General features: G+C 41.6%; 1 protein-coding gene across 2 annotated transcripts; it reads left to right on the top strand.

Annotated features, from left to right (window-relative positions):
- Positions 1-1172: 1172 nt before the first annotated feature.
- Positions 1173-17582, top strand: ercc6 (excision repair cross-complementation group 6). 2 transcript variants are annotated; one of them, XM_008429730.3, is made up of 22 exons: positions 1173-1277; positions 1853-2058; positions 2157-2385; positions 2865-2985; positions 3071-3185; positions 4084-4801; positions 5868-5999; positions 6318-6476; positions 7207-7342; positions 7527-7697; positions 8069-8245; positions 9330-9446; positions 9830-9925; positions 11031-11249; positions 11837-11947; positions 12341-12460; positions 13684-13778; positions 14254-14399; positions 15410-15988; positions 16069-16237; positions 16326-16404; positions 16487-17582. In XM_008429730.3, the coding sequence occupies exons 2-22, from the start codon at positions 1863-1865 to the stop codon at positions 16946-16948; spliced, it is 4347 nt and encodes a 1448-aa protein (XP_008427952.1). In that variant the 5' UTR covers positions 1173-1277; positions 1853-1862; the 3' UTR covers positions 16949-17582. The 2 variants fall into 2 exon arrangements, with proteins under 2 accessions (XP_008427952.1, XP_081472518.1); XM_081616392.1 differs by lacking the exon at positions 12341-12460.
- The last annotated feature ends 335 nt before the right edge of the window (positions 17583-17917 follow it).

The raw sequence follows: 17917 nt of genomic DNA, 5'->3' as shown, positions 1-17917 counted from the left end.
TCTCAATATTTAAATTTGCAACATGCATGGTCTGCAAGAACTGAAACATTTTAACAAAGTGTTTTTGCAGAGAAACTATTTCTTTTTTCTTTGGTGTTTGCAGTGCATTTTTCAAGGTGTGGCCAGAACAATGTGGGTTGATCAATTAATCTTCTTCCAAAGCTGTTTATACATAACATAGATAAATGTACAACACGACAAAACATTTCTCGTCCTACATTTTCAATTGTTTCGCAAAAAAGTTTGCAACCAATTATATTTAGAAGCCCTCTAAAGGTAAAATCCACACCACATTCCTTCAGTCTTTCCCACATTTATTGTGAGTTGATAACCTTACTTTGCTTTATTTAACTCAACTGTGCTTTTCATTTGGTTCGGCATATTTAGCTACAGAGACCACTTTCCATTTGCAGTCCCTGGGAGGTCGGTGGTATGAAACAACATTACAGCATTTAATCCCATGATTAATTACAACATAATAGATCAAACAGTCGCGGAAGAGAAAATTAGAAACACATGGTACATTTATACAGATTTTATTTGTTGCCACCAAGAAATTAACGACTTTATAAAACTGTAAAATAGTAAAACAAGTAACATACTTTTATATAAATAAAGCATACGCTTCCAGCTCAATTTCACTTCCACTAAGATTCGCGCAGAGCCACTCTATGGTTTAATGTCTATCCGGGTCATCTATAACTACAATAAACAGTTTTATGGCGCCATCTAGAGGTCAAGTGACATAGCTGTAAAAAACAGAGTTTTTAATAACTGGGTTTCGTCATATTGTGGGTGGCAAGTTCACCTTGCAAGCCAATGCAAGTTGGGGTAGAAATGCTCGTAAAAAATCAGAAGACTATGCCTTCCTTTTATTCGAAGAAATTGACTTCAAATTAAAAGTTTATGTTAATTGTTGCATATTCAGCAAAACACTGGTAAAACTATATTTTTATCCGGATCTGTAGCGGTATTTGGCATGATCTGTAACACATCAAGAATTTGATTTTTTTGTCTTTATTTATCATGCACTGTAAGCATATTGGACTTATGCTCCTAATGCCTTGCAGTTTCACAACAGATCACAAAAGTCAGAGTTTGAAACTTACTGTGACGTTTCAACAACAACAAAAAAAAAATGCCAATCGCAATATGGCAGCCACGATGACGTACGATCGACGCTCATGGGACGTCTGTCTATGAAAGGAAGCTTTGAGGAATCCTAGCAAGCAACATGACATAATGCGAACTGGTGATGTTGTGTAACTACATATCTTGTGAGTGACATTTTAAATCGTTGCTTGGTTACTGTATTTAATGTACCGACGTTATTACGGACAGTTCTGATGTTTTATTTATCCTGTAATTTATGATTAGCTAACTGAGGCTGAGGAGCAGATTAGCGATCTTAGCCGAACAGCTGATGATGTGTTCCGCTCTCTGTTAGCTTAGCCGGCTAGCTCATATGCACAACCATATAAACAAAAGAAGACCGTGAAATGATCTGACGTTTATTTCTCTTTTATATTCACACTGTAACTTCATATGTTGTTCTTTTCTCCATTATACAAAGTGGTTAGTACCTGTGTTATAAAGTGAATCAGTCTTTATGTGCTAATGATACCTTAATAATTGATATGTTTCAAAAGCAGTTCATGTATTGTATGGAAAGCTAACGTTTAGTGCTGCTGATTGTCAACTACTTGTAAATGTCTCTTTTGGACAATATAATATCTAACATGTACATAGACCAACACTGATTTTCTTCAGTTTTATTGTTCATAGATACTTAAAGGATCGTGTTGTTTAAAACTTGGAACGTATTTTCACATCCTAATTGCTCTGTTTGCAGCTCCATCATCATGCCTGTAGAAGCTGCAGAGCCCCAGGCATCTTCCTCCTTCTCCAGCCCAGTTAGTGCTGCTCTCACTCCAGGAGGTTTGGAGGAGGATGGATCTGCAAGAGGTTCTGCACTCTGTACTTTCCCTGAGAACGGTCATGGTTCTGAGGCAGCTGCAGCCTACCCTGCCAACACTGGACCCGGGGAAGGTAACAGTGGTAAGCTATGCTACGCGTTGGCAGGAATATCTAAGAAAAAGAAAATCTCAAAAACGGATTCAATGAATCTACTGATATGATATGTGTGGCACGTCTAGCTGGCAAGCGGTCAGGGACCTTGCTGCAGATCGACCGTCAGCGCATCCAACTGGCATCTGCCAGCTCCGGAGCAGATGAGCTGCAAGGCCTTGGTGTGTTTGTGTATGATCAGGATGTCCTCGAGCAAGGTGTTCTGCAGCAAGTGGATGAGGCGATCCATGAAGCGAGTCAGGCTGCGGCGAAAGCTGAGGCTGAGAAGGAGTACCAGTCTGTGCTAGATGACGTCCGGTGAGGAACACTGATTGTAAATGGCTTGATTTGGTTCTTTACCATGCTTTTATGTTTTAATGAAGTGTTGTATTGAAATTTTCATGACAAAACAACTGTTATATATGTGTTTAGTAATCAATATGTTAAAAAATAAGGTCACATGCAAAAAAGCTTGTGTGATGTGAAAGTATGAAGGCTTATTTACATTTTTTCATCAAAAAATCTATGAAAAAATGTGCATAGGCGTTAGTCCTTTTGCCTGAATGTTATATTCTTCTATCCATCTACTTGTTTGCCCATCCATTTGGCTGTTGTTCTATCCATCCATCCATTTAAATTTCTGGAAAATTATGGAATTGGACTGGAAAATTATGGAATTTTTACTTGGATAGAAAGCTTGGATTTCTGTCTGTCGGTGTTATTTTTTATCTTTAAACAACAATAAAGTCAACAGTTTACCGGTAAGGCTTATTCTGCTTTGCTCGTGTGTCTTACAGGTCTGTTACAGCATCTTTAAAACACATCAACAAGATTATTGAGCAGCTGTCTCCCTATGCAGCCTCCAGCAAGGATATCAGCAGGAAAATTGAGTCTGTAAAACGACAGAAAGAAAATAAGGTAAACCTGATATGTGTACATTCCGCACCAAATATCTGATAAATAATAACAGTGACACTAATTGCACAAAAAAAATGTGTTTCAGGAGAAACAGCTGAAAAAAGTAAGAGCGAAACAGAAGCGACTTCAGGCCATACTGGGAGGAGAGGACATTCAGAGAGTGGAAGCTGAGCTGTTGGCAGAAGATGATGGAGAAGAAGGTGATGTGTTTTATGTTTTTACATTTCACTGCTTTCACATGTACTTTCTAAGCAATGTATACACTGCTGAGAGTTGTTTTATGTGATTTTTTTATATATATATTTTGACACAAATATCTTGAATACTTCCAAGTAGGCATACATTCTTTTTATGTAATCCAGTTCAGATGGTTTTATATATAGAAAACTAAAACTATCTGAAAGGACTAACTAGCTTAAAAAATTATCCATAGCTGAGAATTAGTGCACATAGAGCACAAAAGAAGGCTGCCTAATCACAATATATGATTCCCATTTTCTCCACATTTACTGTTTTTATAGACGTTTGGCTTTACTTGGGAGAGAGAAAATAACATAAAGCTTGTTTAAAAAAAAAGAGAGAAATCTGATATTAGACTTTTTCTTTTTATTGTCGCTATGATGTTGAATTTGTGGTTTGTTTCCAGTCAGCTGTGTCATCACACATTTGCAAAGGACTTTGGATCCTGTTTGTTGCTGCCTATTAGGTGTGATGGAGATAAAAGATTTTTATCTTAACATGAAAACAGAGCAACAGTTATACAACGCAGTAAAATTAATATATACTGTAGCTGGTGAGGCTCAATGACAAGTAATTAACACGTTTAGTTAGTTAAAAAAATAACGCCCTGCTTTACTATTGGCAGTTTCTAGGAAAAGTCCTTTTTATAATCTTTTATATTGTAACTGTTATTTATATTTGCACAGTTTAGTGTCATTCAGTTTACTGGTTAAGAACTGTCATCGAGTTTACTGTTTGTTTTCTTCATGTTAAAATTAGGACGATGTGTGCTCTTTGGCATCCAGAGACACTATGGGAAGAAGACAAACTTGTTAGATATCAGTGTATTTAACTCTGCATTTTTGTGTGTTTTATCAGAATCTGGACCATCCACGCTGGGCAGCATGCTCATGCCGGTACAGGAGACCGAATGGGAGGAACTCATCCGGAAAGGTCACATGACTCCTTTTGGCACCCGAATCCCACAGAAGGAGGTAAAAAAGGAGCCTCGGAAACTGATGCTGGCTGAGAACTCTGCGTTTGACCAGTACCTGGCGGACCAGGCCAAGTTGGCCACAGAGCGGAAGAAGGTACCTCTTCTTAAGAAGAAGAAAAGTTCTGCACTCCACGTTTATGAGAGGACCAAAACAGGAAAAACCGTTTCCTCATCCAAGGACAAAAAACTGAAGAAGCGCATGCGAAAGCTGCAGATAAATGCTTTGAAAACCCATCCAAAGGCTCGACCCAAGACTGAGCCAAAGCTTCCTAAGCCTCGGAGGAAACGGCACACAGAGGGAGAGCAGACAGACAGTGAGGGGTCAGAGTACCTGCCTAGTGATGAGGGGCTGGACTTGGACCAGGAGGAGAGGGAAGCCATGGAGGAGGGCTTTGGGGATAGCAATGAGGATGATGAGTATGAACTAAAACCATACAAGAAGACAACTGTGGGGACAGGAAGGAAGAAAATGAAGAAAAACAACAGTGAGGATGAATACTCCCCTGAGAGTTCAGACGATGACGACGACGGCAATAACCGGGGCAGATCAAAAAAATATAAAGACGACGGGGATGTGGACTACTACAGGCAGCGAATAAGGTAAGATTAGTTCTCTCAAATTACGAGTGTATGCAGAGGTTAAAAAAAAGTTTTTTATCAGCTGCTCTTATGTATCAAATCACATTTGTAAATTCTCAACCAGGAAAAGATTTAGACTTTTTTTTTTCTTTTGCATCGAATTTGCAATGGCAATTGTGTAAATGGGCTATTGTTCTTGACTTTATTTAAGGTGAAAAGCAGTTGGTTTTGCTGGCTCTGTAGTGCAGAGAAACGGAGAGAGAGAGTTAATCCCAGATGAGATTGGCAGCTGTTTCTTGACTAAGCAAATTCACTCTCGGTTCCTCTCTTCACTCTCTGCTCTTGCACTGGCCTAATTATCCTTCTGCACATGGTTTTATGCTCTCATTCACCCCGATGCTCAAATAAATGGAAGAGCAGCCCTAATGAGATTTCATATTTATAGCTGCCAAATAAATTGTGTTGGCACACGTATTTTTCTCGACTCCGAGCAACTAAATGTCAATACAAATGGGCAGACATGTCACGGTGGTGAGGCTGGGCTCATGTGAAGAATGATATTATTAGAGCGGGCTGGATTTCTGGTTGGGTTGCAGGGGGTGAAGCGGGGCGGGGGCAGAAAAGTGTAATTAACTGAACCAATGCTTAGTCTTGACTTAATTAGAGAGTGCGGTCTCCCAGGCCCAGCTAAAGGACCGGTTTTGTAACAGGGTGACAGGACTGGGCCCAAATGAAGATGGATTCTTATCCTGCACACCTCACACCTTTCTGGGGAGCTCACACTGCTAATTGTCTGTATCAATCTTCATTTGCTGCATGACGACTGTGCCTTTAACTGCCCTCTCCCCTGCACTGTTAAGACTCTCCTCTTTAAAATAACTTATTTTGTTGCAAAGTCTCCCCTGCGCTCAGCGTAAGTGTTTACGGCCCGCTAACATATGAAAACGTCCACATGTCTGTAATCAATCGAGGCATTTTCTGGAACTAAAGCACGTGGCAAATTCATAAATAAATACAATTGCTGTTCTATGTGAACTGATTCAGTGTGCAGACATGCTGCTCAGTATCAATTTCCTTGTTGTTTCAGGAAATGGAAGCGACAGCGGATTCGAGAACGAGAGGAGAAGCGAGAAAGAGGGGAGGAGCTTACAGACGACAGTGACGCAGAGTTTGACGAAGGCTTCAAAGTTCCCGGTTTCCTCTGGAAAAAGCTCTACAAGTAGGTTCAGTGTGAACATTTACAATTAGGAAGATCATAAGATATCCACAAATGCTCACAAACTATATATCAACTCATTTTATCAGTGTACTTTCTCGTAGAGTTCTCCCGCTGCTTTGGTTGTCCTTTATAAGATGATAATAACCAGAAATATTTTTGATAACTTGGAAAGAAACAAATGGGTTCATTGATAATTTATTAGTGGTTACAAAAAAAATTTTCTTTCGGGGGAATGTGTGTGTGTTTTGTCAGCCGACTCTTTAACATCTGTTAACTTGGACGTGTTTGGTCCCTGCAACATATTAATAACACCTCTAGGTACCAGCAGACCGGTGTGCGGTGGATGTGGGAACTCCACTGTCAGCAGGCAGGAGGCATCCTGGGAGACGAGATGGGATTGGGCAAAACCATCCAGGTCATCAGCTTTCTGGCAGGACTAAGCTACAGTAAACTGAGGACTAGAGGGTCCAACTACAGGTACACACACATATATATACACACACACACACACTTGCACAAATAAACTGTGTCCAGAGACTGTGTGTCTGTATGGTATGAATATTTGATCAGGAGGATTTCTGCTTGAGAGTGTTCGTCTGAATTATTAAACGTGTTTCAATTATCAGACTCCTCACTTTCTTACTGCAGACATAAGAGAAAACACTTACGCTCTGCCTGCGTGTGTCTGAGGAAGAGCGTTAGCGTCTTCACGGCTTCCTAAAACTAACCTTTTGACTCGTGAAATGTAGCCGGGGCAGGCGCGGGACGGCTAATCAGCCACAGAAAGCGCGGCACAGCGCTGGAGATAATCGGGTTTTGTTGCACAAATGACACTTTGTGCGTTCGATGGGTGGAGTCTCCCAGATGGTCAATACTGTGTCTACTACAGACGCCCACAAATTGATTGTTTGCAAACTCAATTATGGCCCAGTATCAATAGCTTCCACCAGTCAGAGGCTCATACCAGCCCATTAGTACATGTTGGTGTGTGTTTGACAATGGTATTGTAAATCTTTACAGAAGAGCTGAGGATATGTCCCATTAATTCCTTTGATTCTTAAGTTTGAGACACAGTTGCAGGAAAACTTTGTGTTGTTTCTCTAAGAAGTATGAAGTTGCACGCAAACCGAGCTCATTTTCCCGTTTTTCATTTGCCTCTCGATCACCACTCCGGGCTGAAACATTTCTCTCTCGTGCTTGGTTCCAGATACGTCGGTTTAGGTCCAACCGTGATCGTGTGCCCGGCCACAGTGATGCACCAGTGGGTGAAGGAGTTCCACACCTGGTGGCCTCCTTTCAGAGTGGCGGTCCTGCACGAAACCGGCTCTTTCACCAGCAACAAGGTAATGTTTTTATTTGTGTGTGCTGGTGTCCATATTTTAGCTTAAAATGTTTAATGTCCTCTGGGAGGCACTAGAGGTTTGTATGTAGAGAGGTTTGGTTCCGGTCTGGGTTTTCCCTTCCAGTCCTCATCATTTACAGCATAGAAAATAAAAAATAATAATAATAATAATTTATTTGCTGCAGGAAAAGTTGATTCCAGAGATAGCAGCGTGTCATGGCATCCTGATCACATCGTATTCAGCTGTGAGAAATTTGCAAGACATCTTACAGCGCTACGACTGGCACTATGTTATACTGGATGAGGGCCACAAGATCAGGAACCCAAATGCTGGTGTCACCATCGCCTGCAAACAGGTATCGGTCACTCACACACACTCATGATTTGCACAAAGTTCAGTAAGGTTCCATCTTTTACAGGTAGTAGGTAACGTTCGGAAGTTTCTTCCTCGCAGTAAAAATACGTTTTCGGTGTGAAAAGAGGAAGCCATCATGGGAATGTTCAAAGGCAACTTAGGTTAGGTGAAAAATATTTCAAATGCTTTCATTTTACAAAAATGATCAAAACATATCAAATTGTGTTTAAGTTTTATCTACATTAGAGTCGCTGCTCCTTTTAAAGCATTAACAGATCAGCGATGTGAGGCAATAACAAGCCTTGAGGAGTTTTTCTGCCATTAATCGTGTCATTAATATACGGACTCGTATTCTCGCTTCCTTCCCTGTAGTTTCGCACTCCTCACAGATTCATCCTGTCCGGCTCGCCGATGCAGAACAACTTGAAGGAGCTGTGGTCTCTGTTTGACTTCGTCTTCCCTGGCAAACTAGGGACGCTTCCTGTCTTCATGGAGCAGTTTTCTGTGCCAATAACCATGGGAGGATACAGCAACGCGTCACCTGTCCAGGTACGTGACCCTGCTGTACGATGAAGGTGGCCTGTCAGGCGTTCAATCCCTATTAACTTGACGACAAGGAGAAGTGGCAAGCAAACTCACATGAAGGCATTTCTGCACACTTCTGCGTGGCTGGACAGAAGCCGGTCAGAAGGAAGGAGAGTGGAGCAACAGAGCTATTAAGCCTGGATAATGTAGGTCTGTGCAAAGGAACTTGAGTTCTTCCCTAATGTGTGAGAGTGGAAGAGGATAAAGTAAAGAGCCAGCGAGCTAAATTGTAGCTCTTTGTCATTAGCGTCTAATCGTTAATAACCCACTGACTGTATAGATTTAATTATTTAAGATGGCTATTGATGCTTCTTCCGCTGTCGATAATAAAAACCTTTACTAATTATTAATGTTATTAAATGGTCAGAGAGGGCAAAGCTCTGCTGCTTTATCCTAATCTTGAAAGTCACAGAGCAGCAGAGCAGCTGCTCGATGCTACATAAAAAGCATGTATATGTATGTCCAGACAGACGTGTGTGAAAACATACGTGTTTGGGGCTGGACTTGATGAGTGTGTGGAAATGGGATCCATTATCGGAGCGTGTTGCTTGCAGCCCCATGTGGCTCCACTCAGCAGCTTGTGCTGAGATCGCTGGATCCTCTACTGCCCTCCTCTGATTCTTTCCCACTCTGACCTCCATTTAGCTCCGGATCCCTCTTTTTTATTTTCCCCTCCAGCATCGCCAGTGGTGTCTTTGATCCCCCTCCGGGCCCCCCAGCGAGTTAATGTTTGAAAGGCTAACTGGCTTTTAGCGCAAGCTTTAGATAAAGTGTAGCAGAATGTTTGCAGCGGGGGTTCCTGAGGATGGAACCAGGAGCTCCCCCTCTGTTTCCAATAAAGCTGATCAGTCCCAGGGATGAAAGAGGAGGGCGGGCGCGAGTCCCCTGAGAGTGGAAGTGTCCTGTTCAGTGTTTACCGGCCGTCCTGAGAGGGACGGCAACACGAGGGACGAAACGAGACAATCAACCCACTCAAACCGTGAAGTCTGACACGCTTTGAAGTGCGTGTTCATCTCTGAGATTTGCCGGTTGTGATTTTTTTTTGCAGGTCCAGACGGCATTCAAGTGTGCATGTGTGTTGAGGGACACAATAAATCCTTACCTGCTCAGGAGAATGAAGGACGACGTCAAGGCCAACCTCTCCTTGCCTGACAAAAACGAACAGGTACTCCTCAAACCTAAATCCTCTCCGCTGTGTCGCTGTTTTTCTGCTACGTTTCAGGCCTTTGAGCGCCTGATGACCTTGCATGGCTCCTGTCAGGTGAAGCCAGCTAATAAAGTCCCTGTAAAGTAAAAGGAGCTGGTATTCATTAAAGTGGCTGGTCTCTGGTCTGTCCTCGTGGCTGACGCCGCTTGACTGCTCAGTCCACTTCAGCTCATTAAATCAGTCCCACAGGAAGGTGTTTTCTTCAACAACAACAAAAAAAAACAAAATCACATTGCTCCCACTAATTTCTCCGTTCACTCACTTCACTTCATCCGGGGCCTTTAAAGTGGACATTCACTGCCCGTTACTCTGTCCTGATGTGTTTGTGTTTGTATGTGCAGGTGCTGTTCTGCAGATTAACAGAGGAGCAGCGGCAGGTTTATCAAAGCTTCTTAGATTCCAAAGAAGTCTACCAAATACTAAACGGTGACATGCAGGTAAGTCTCATTCAAAACTCATAAAATATCACGGATCATAATTCTGGTTTTCGGAAATCCTTTTAATTCTCTTTTTCAGGATGTATGTTGCTTTCTCCTTAAATCTCTAATCTTGTATGTTTAACTTTAAGAGTTAAACATATTCTTTGCTTTTTGCTGGAATTAATCATCAAATCTGAACATTTCATCACTTGACTGAATGCCAAACAATATAAACGAAGTGAGAAAGTAGAAAAAATATGAAATAAATGTAACACAAATGGATTAAAACAAAATGGATAAAAGATATAAAATGAGTGGAGCTTTGTAAATCACCTGATCTCACCAGCAGTTCAACGTCTTAAAGTTCATGATATTGTCTGACTTTGAGATTTGAGTTTCTGAGGTTTGAGCCAGGACTACAACGCACAGAGGAGAAAAAAATTGTCGCAAGTTCTCTTATGAAAGTATTAATTTTGGATCCAGCTCAAAATGAAGGAATTATAAAACCATGTCTCTTACGGTCTCTTAAATTTGTCTGATCTTAATTAGTGAAAATTTCATGTGTTCTCAGACCAGAAATCCTGGATATTTTTGTCTTGTTTAGCTCTTCAAACTCTTGATCAGAGCCAAGAATGTGAGCCAAACAAGTGGATCTTTCTTTATTTCTTTCTGATGAACCTACATATCTTGGGTTCTGAGGCTTTTGGATTCATAATTAAACCGGAGCCCATGGAGATTAGCAGCTGCGAGGAATTAAATAAAAAAATCCACATGAATCTTACTTCTGAAATATCCTCACTTGTATATTTTAATAAATGAGATAGAAGATCCCATTTATCATAACTGACCAACTGGACGTGGTTGAAGAGCCATGGGTGACCAGATTGTTTGCACATGCACACACACACGCACGCTCCCCCTGTAGATGTATTCAGTGGTCACTCTCAGTCCATTAACCACCATTACTAATGCAGTGACCACTGGGCCCTCATCATGAAACACAGCCTTTATTGTCTGTAAATAAATAATTTAATTCATTCCTGTTGACTAAAGTAAATGGGCTTATTTGTTTAAAAGCGCAGCACTGCACAGCCTTCAGACGAACAGTTTCTCTGCTCCGTAGGTTTTCTCGGGTTTGATTGCGCTGCGTAAGATCTGCAACCACCCGGACCTTTTCTCCGGCGGGCCCCGAATCCTGAGGGGAATCCCAGAGGACCAGCTGACCGAGGAGGAACACTTTGGCTTCTGGAAACGCTCGGGCAAGCTGATGGTGGTTGAGTCGCTGCTGCGCCTCTGGTTCAAGCAGGGCCAGCGGGTCCTGCTCTTCACTCAGTCCAGACAGGTCAGGAACTCAAACACAAATATTTCCTTCTTTTTGTAAAGAGAGTAAGGCCTCCTAAAATAATTTGATTTAGGTATTTATCAGGAGGAAGAAAGAAGGCACTGAATAATATTTACATTTTCAGACTATTTCTTTTGAAAAAGTAAAAATCTGTCGGTCATTGCTTATTTTTGCCTTTTCTCTGTTTTTAAATCCTGATCACAGTAAAACAGTCTTGTCAAGAAGTTTTGTGTTTGTATCCAAAATTCTCTCGTTTGGAAAAGTACGAAATTTAGAGATTAAAAATCTGTCGGAACCCTGCAGAATAAAGAGTTTACATTTTTGTTCTTATTAGATCGTGACATCACATTTCCTGGCGTAAGTGTTTCGTAGACACAGGAAGTGTGTGCATGTGACAGAGGCCCCAGCTGTTGCAGCCAATACCAATGAGATTAAACCTCAGAGGGAACCTGAGACCCTCCCTGTCGGCATCTCTGTCCATGTAATATTAATCTGCTCTAATCCTTTTAGAGCTAATCCAGACCTCAAACCCTGCTCCCTCCCACCCCCCACTCCCCGTCTTTCTTCACCGTCTCCCTCGTGTGCAGATGCTGGACATCTTGCAGGTGTTTGTGAGGGAGAAGGACTACTCGTACCTGAAAATGGACGGCACGACCGCGATTGCTTCCCGACAGCCGCTCATTGCTCGCTACAACGAGGTAAGGATTAACCTTCCCTAATGGCTCTGAGTGTTTCCCATGAAAATCCCGTCCTTAGGGACACAGTGCTGCAGTGGACCGCTGCTCAGCCTGAGGTGGAGACACTAATTGATGTGCAATCTGTTGTTCAGAGTGGAATTTCTTCTTTAATCTGTGTGTGTGATTAGTGGAAATATCGCTCGGCGCACGTTTATCTTTAAAGGTGCTTTAGAACTGTAATGCATTTTAATTATTGCTTAGTGCTTAGTGCACTACTTTATTAATGTCAGCAGATTGAAATGTTGTGATGAAATGCGATTTTTGCCAATGATTATCAGAATAATGTGTGTAAAAGCCGTTGAAACGCTGCTTATTAACCACTGACGTTTTTACCCCGGCCCCGCTTTGTTACAGGACAAATCCATTTTTATCTTCCTGCTGACCACTAAAGTTGGTGGTCTGGGAGTCAATCTGACTGGAGCCAACAGAGTTATCATTTATGACCCAGACTGGAACCCCAGCACCGACACACAGGTTGGACACTTGCATAATATAATTCAAATAAAACACTTAGCAGCTGCATTATTACTCTGGTGGGCCTATAGAGCCTCGCTAGAATAGCCATGCCTCTTAAACTTTTTCGCAACAAACTGCAGTTTTATTTTCTTGGGAATGTATGTACATATTTTCAATTGGGAAATAAATGCAACTTCTGGTTAATGCCTTCAGAAGTCACCTAATATGTAGTCCTCCTGTGTGTAATCAGTATAAATCCATGTCTGTGAAGGCCTCAGAGCTCATTGGTGAACAAACATCTTAAGGAACCCAGCAAGACAGGTCAGGGGTCAAGATTTGGAGACGTTTAAAGCAGATTTAGGTTTTAAAACCACATTCCACTTTGAACATCTGACAAGGAGTTTGAAAGATCTGCAAACATGCCAAGACGTGAATGTCCAGCAAAAAAAAAAAAAGAAGCTCTAATCAGTTCCATACCTAATCAGCCAAGAGGCCCGTGGTAACACTGCAGGAGCTGCAGGTATCCATCGCTCAGGTGTGTCAACAGGACAGCTAACCCAGCATGCTGTGTGGCAAATTGCCACATGAAGAGGACGCAGCAAACATGGAAGACAATCCTCCAGTCAGAGGAGACCAAAGTGTAGCTGTTTAGGACTCCGTGCAAAACGTGATTTGTGCTCATTCAGGCACATCATACCTGACGTAAGACGTGGTGGTGGCAGTATCATGCTGCGGGGACACTTTCATTCACCAGGAACAGGAAATTTTGTAGGAATTTAAAGGAAAATGAATGAAGCTAAATGGATGGCAATCAGGAATAAAACCATGACATGCTGCAGAAGACCTGAGACTTAAGGTTGACCTGTCAGTGGTGCAGCAACACTAAACCAACCCACAGAGCTACAACTGAATGGTTTAGATCACAGCTTATTCATGGCCCAGTTAAAGTCCGGACCTAAATCTGATTGAAAAGGTCATTGGTGCTGAATACAAACGAATGCAAACTTTTGTTTATAAAAGACAGATGGATACTGATGGCATTTCTACTAGCGTTACATGATGCTGAGACCAATCGAACACTTGACCCTTGTTGTTTCTATTTTACCTGTCTTTATTTTCTTCCAGATATTCATATTTAGGTGTTTGTCTCTCTTGCCGTAGCTGTTTGCCAATGCTGAGCGTTTCCGTCTTTCATGCTGACTGTCTGCTTGATTCGATGCGATGCGATCTGTCGTTCACAGGCTCGAGAGCGAGCGTGGAGGATAGGTCAAAAGCAGCAGGTAACAATCTACAGGCTGCTGACTGCAGGGACTATTGAAGAGAAAATCTACCACAGGTGATTTAATAGCCACTTTAAACATGTATGTGATCATCACCCTCTATTACACACACATAATAGACTCCAGAAAGCCTGAGATTTTAACGCATTTTTGTGTTTGGTTTTGTTCCCTCTGACCTCACAGATCCCCGTTTCTTACTGCTCACCTCAGTTCGGTTTTACTATTTGCACTGTCCCACTTCTCAGTAATTGAAACGCTTTCCTGCAATATTAAATGGCCAATTGAGGAGTCTGAAACTGTTGCTGTGTTTGGCTTGTGTCGGTGCGGAGCTCTCGGAAAAAAAACAAAAAAAGCAGATTGAAGAGCTGCAGGGATTCTATTTTGATACCTGCAGCAGTGAACTTATTTAATTTTCTCATCCATCAGCCAAACTACTCTGCGGTGACATGATCAAAATTGCCTGCTGAGTTAAAAAGGAAAAACTAATTAGATACAAGTGTCTAATTCTGTATTATATCTGTTGCCATCCAGGCAAATCTTCAAGCAATTTCTCACCAATCGCATTCTGAAGGATCCCAAACAAAGACGGTTCTTCAAGTCTAATGACATCTACGAGCTTTTTACTTTGGCTGATCCCGACGGAACGCAGGGAACAGAGACCAGTGCCATATTCGCAGGTCTGTCTGTCTGTTCTGTTACCATAGAAACATTTTATGGTGCTTTTTATTGTAAAAACTGTATGCTGGCACATTTAAATTTGTTAGAAGATAATCAAAAGGGTAATTTACTGTAGTTATTCAACTGAAAAAGTGCAAATTATGTATAAATTTAACGCAGTGTTTATTTGTCATGTGTTTATTACTGATCATTTTTGATGATTGTGGCTTACAGATAATGAAAACCACAACAATCGGTTTCTTAGAAACTTAGACTATCACATCAAAGTATACAAAATGAAGAAAATATACTCCATAAGTATTATAGAGTATTTATACTCTTTCAGGCCTTTTTTTCTTGCATGAATTGCTGCATCAAAGCTGGTGATTAGCTTGATGCTATGTGGAGATGTTAAGGCAGCCCAGGTTTTAGTAGCCGCCTTCATCTTCTCTGTATTGTTGTGTTTGGTAATACTCATCTTCCTCCTGAAAATACTTCATAGATTATCGGTGAGATTTAGGTCTCTGTCTGCTGATCAGTGAATCACAGTGGCCATGGTCTTTATTGGTACTTTTGACTGTGTAGGCTGGAGCCAAACCCTGTTGGACAACGAAATCAATGTCTCCATAAAACTTGTCGACTGAGGGAAGAATGAAGTTGTCCAAAACGTCCTAGTAGATGATGGCTCAGACTTTTGGACTTGAAAATACACAGTGGGCCAAGTCCAGCAGATGACATGACCCATGTGGAGTCGACATTTAATATTTCTGTACTAAAATGTGTAAATTGTTCTAATATGATAATAAAATTGTCAGTGATAGTACATTTTGAAAGCCATATTCATCAAAGGTTAACAAAAAAACACTTCAGATACGTCACAATACAATGCATCAATTTCACTTTTTGAGTTGAATTAGTAAAATAAATGAAGTGTTTGTGGATATTCTGTTTAATAGAGATGCATCTATAACAATCTTCCGAACAAGATGAAAGAACAAACTTACCAAGTTAAGTTTTTGTCTTTAAACAGGCACTGGATCTGACGTCAAAGTACCCAAGAAACCTGACAGGTTAAAGTCCTCGCCCTCCATCAACGGTGTCAGCCATGATTATAGACAGTCTCCAGGAAAACAGAGAGAATCTGGTGCAGAGAACAGAAACTCGTTATCATTAGGACACTCCAGCATATCTCCGTCCAGTGGAAACTCTCAGGGTAAATCAAACACGCCAACGGACAGTCGGAGCGCAAGCCAAAATGCAAAAGATATAGAGATGAGCAAAACTCCAAATATGCTTCTTGTAAGAGATGGTAACGATTCGGGTTTAGTTGAGAGAGCAAACAAAAGCCCGACCTCGACCAGCTGCCACCAGCACAGAGACAAAGACAGAGGAAAGCACAGGGAAAAGAGAAAGCACTGCGACTCCACGGGTACGGGCAAACACAGGCATAAAAGACGGAAGCACTCCCGGGGCGCTCGGTTCGAAGGTCACCGCATCTCTCATCTGGTGAAGAAACGCACTTTCAATAAACAAGAAAACGAAGAGACTTCGACAGAAGACCAGAAGAAATCCGACGATTACGTCTTGGCCAAGCTCTTTAGGAAATCCGGTAGGCTCAATGCGCTTCTGTAGTATTTGACGGGTATCTGATGTTTGATCGGGTTATTCATCCTACTTGGTCTTCCTCAGGTATCCACAGCGTGATGCAACATGACAGCATCATGGAGTCATCCAACCCGGACTATGTTCTAGTGGAAGCAGAAGCCAACAGGGTGGCTAAAGATGCACTCAAAGCCCTTAAGATTTCTCGGCAGCAGTGTAGACTTCCTTATAACAGACCTCCTCCTCCGCCTACTAAGTAAGTGTCCTCATTTCTGCTGAGTTTACCAGGAGCTTTGCTTGTTCCATTTCAAACATTATATTTTGGTTTTCTTTTTTTTTCTCAGGAAACGTTTTGGACAAAAGAAGAATTCGCTCTTAGTCACGTCGTCTGCTCAGCCTGTCGCCATTTCTGTTAAATGCAAGGTAACGGCGTCACGCGTTTCTGTACTTTGTCGATTTCAGATTTGCAAGCTCGTGCGTTCGCTTAAATATTTCCTGTTTTTAGGACGCTGCTGTTGTGAAGAAGTCTATCTCAAAGAAGCCAACTGCAGGAGCTCATTTTAGTGGGGAAGGAGCAGATGATGATTCAAACTCAGCCCTGCTGTCATCCGCATCTCTGCTGGCCAAGATGAAAGCTCGAAACCACATCGCTATGCCTTCCTCCCAGGGAGCAGCAGCAGCAGCAGCAGAGGAAGAGGAGGAGAACGGCCCCGGAGCTCCAGCAACAAGCTCTCCTCCTGCTCCCACCACTGAGCACGACGAGCTGCTGGTGGATCTGCGCAACTTTGTGGCCTTCCAAGCGAGTGTGGACGGCGAGGCCACCACGCAGGAGGTGCTGGAGTATTTCAAACCCAGGCTGACCCAGAAACAGGCGCCCGTCTTCAGAGAGCTGCTCAGGAGCATCTGTGACTTTCACCGGACCTCCGGTCAGGAGGGCATCTGGAGGCTGAAGGAGAACTTCCGCTGAAGCACAGAGGGATGACTGTCAACTACAGGGAAAATAAAAACAAAAAAAATCTTCCAGCTATTAGCCTCTTATGATGAAACTTCTGTCTTTTTGTAAATGTTTTTATTTGTGAAATACACGCCAAACAGCGATGATAATATTTTGACATCAATCAGGAATTCAACATTTAAATGGTGCTTTAGGGACTCTTTCTAGGAAAGGCAGTTTAATGTCTGAAACTTAAGTTGCAGCGTTGTTGCACACGTCTCCATGATTTTTGTTCATTTTAATCTGGTTGTCGTTAAATTCGTTTTTTTTGTCATATTGTCGAGCCATATTACCTCATATGCTGTCAGATGAATTGTTTCCATTTAAACCACCTCGCTTTTGTTAGGTTTGTGATATTTTTCTATCAAGGGGAAAGTGTGCCACTTTATAAATATTACTGTATAGCGGATTTTGGTGAATTTTCTAATGACTGACTGATCCGTCTGTCTGAGTAAACGGACCTTAAGTTGCTTCAAATTCTACCTGCCTTTTTGTAGGTAAAATGCAAAATACGGTAGTAAATTAGTCACTGTATTTAACTTGAATTGAATCTCCTGTCTTTTCTTGCATATTTTTTGTGCAATAAACTTCTGCAAGAGGAATCGGATTTTACTTGAATGTGTTCTTAACATTTGTAGTTACATTGATTTAGGGTGTGTAACATTTTATGGTGACTATTTGGAAGAGGATGAAACTCACTGAAAAAAAGAAGAATTATCACTTTAATCTCAGATTTTTTACATTTCTTCTCAAAATTCTTAGTAAAAATGTAAGGAATCAGGTTAGAGACGGGGCTGATATGTCAGAATAAAAAAAATAAAATAAAATTCTATCAACATGAAACTCGAGGACAAAATGCTCATTGTGGAATCGTCGTTCCTCAGGTCTCCAGTTTTTTTGCGCTGTAGCCCAAGCAGTGACAATCATAGCGCATATCAATAG

Source organism: Poecilia reticulata, chromosome 15, assembly GCF_904066995.2.
Source record: "Poecilia reticulata chromosome 15, P_reticulata-male-v2, whole genome shotgun sequence".
Taxonomy (NCBI): Eukaryota; Metazoa; Chordata; class Actinopteri; order Cyprinodontiformes; family Poeciliidae; genus Poecilia; species Poecilia reticulata.
This window is presented reverse-complemented; position numbering and strand designations above follow the sequence as displayed.

Bases quoted from the DNA above. Each gene is read 5' to 3' on its own strand.
- ercc6 (XM_008429730.3), top strand. From the start codon at position 1,863: ATGCCTGTAGAAGCTGCAGAGCCCCAGGCATCTTCCTCCTTCTCCAGC. The intron at 14,400-15,409 runs GTCTGTCTGTCT...GTCTTTAAACAG, and splicing joins GACCAGTGCCATATTCGCAG to GCACTGGATCTGACGTCAAA. The intron at 16,405-16,486 runs GTAACGGCGTCA...TCCTGTTTTTAG, and splicing joins CCATTTCTGTTAAATGCAAG to GACGCTGCTGTTGTGAAGAA.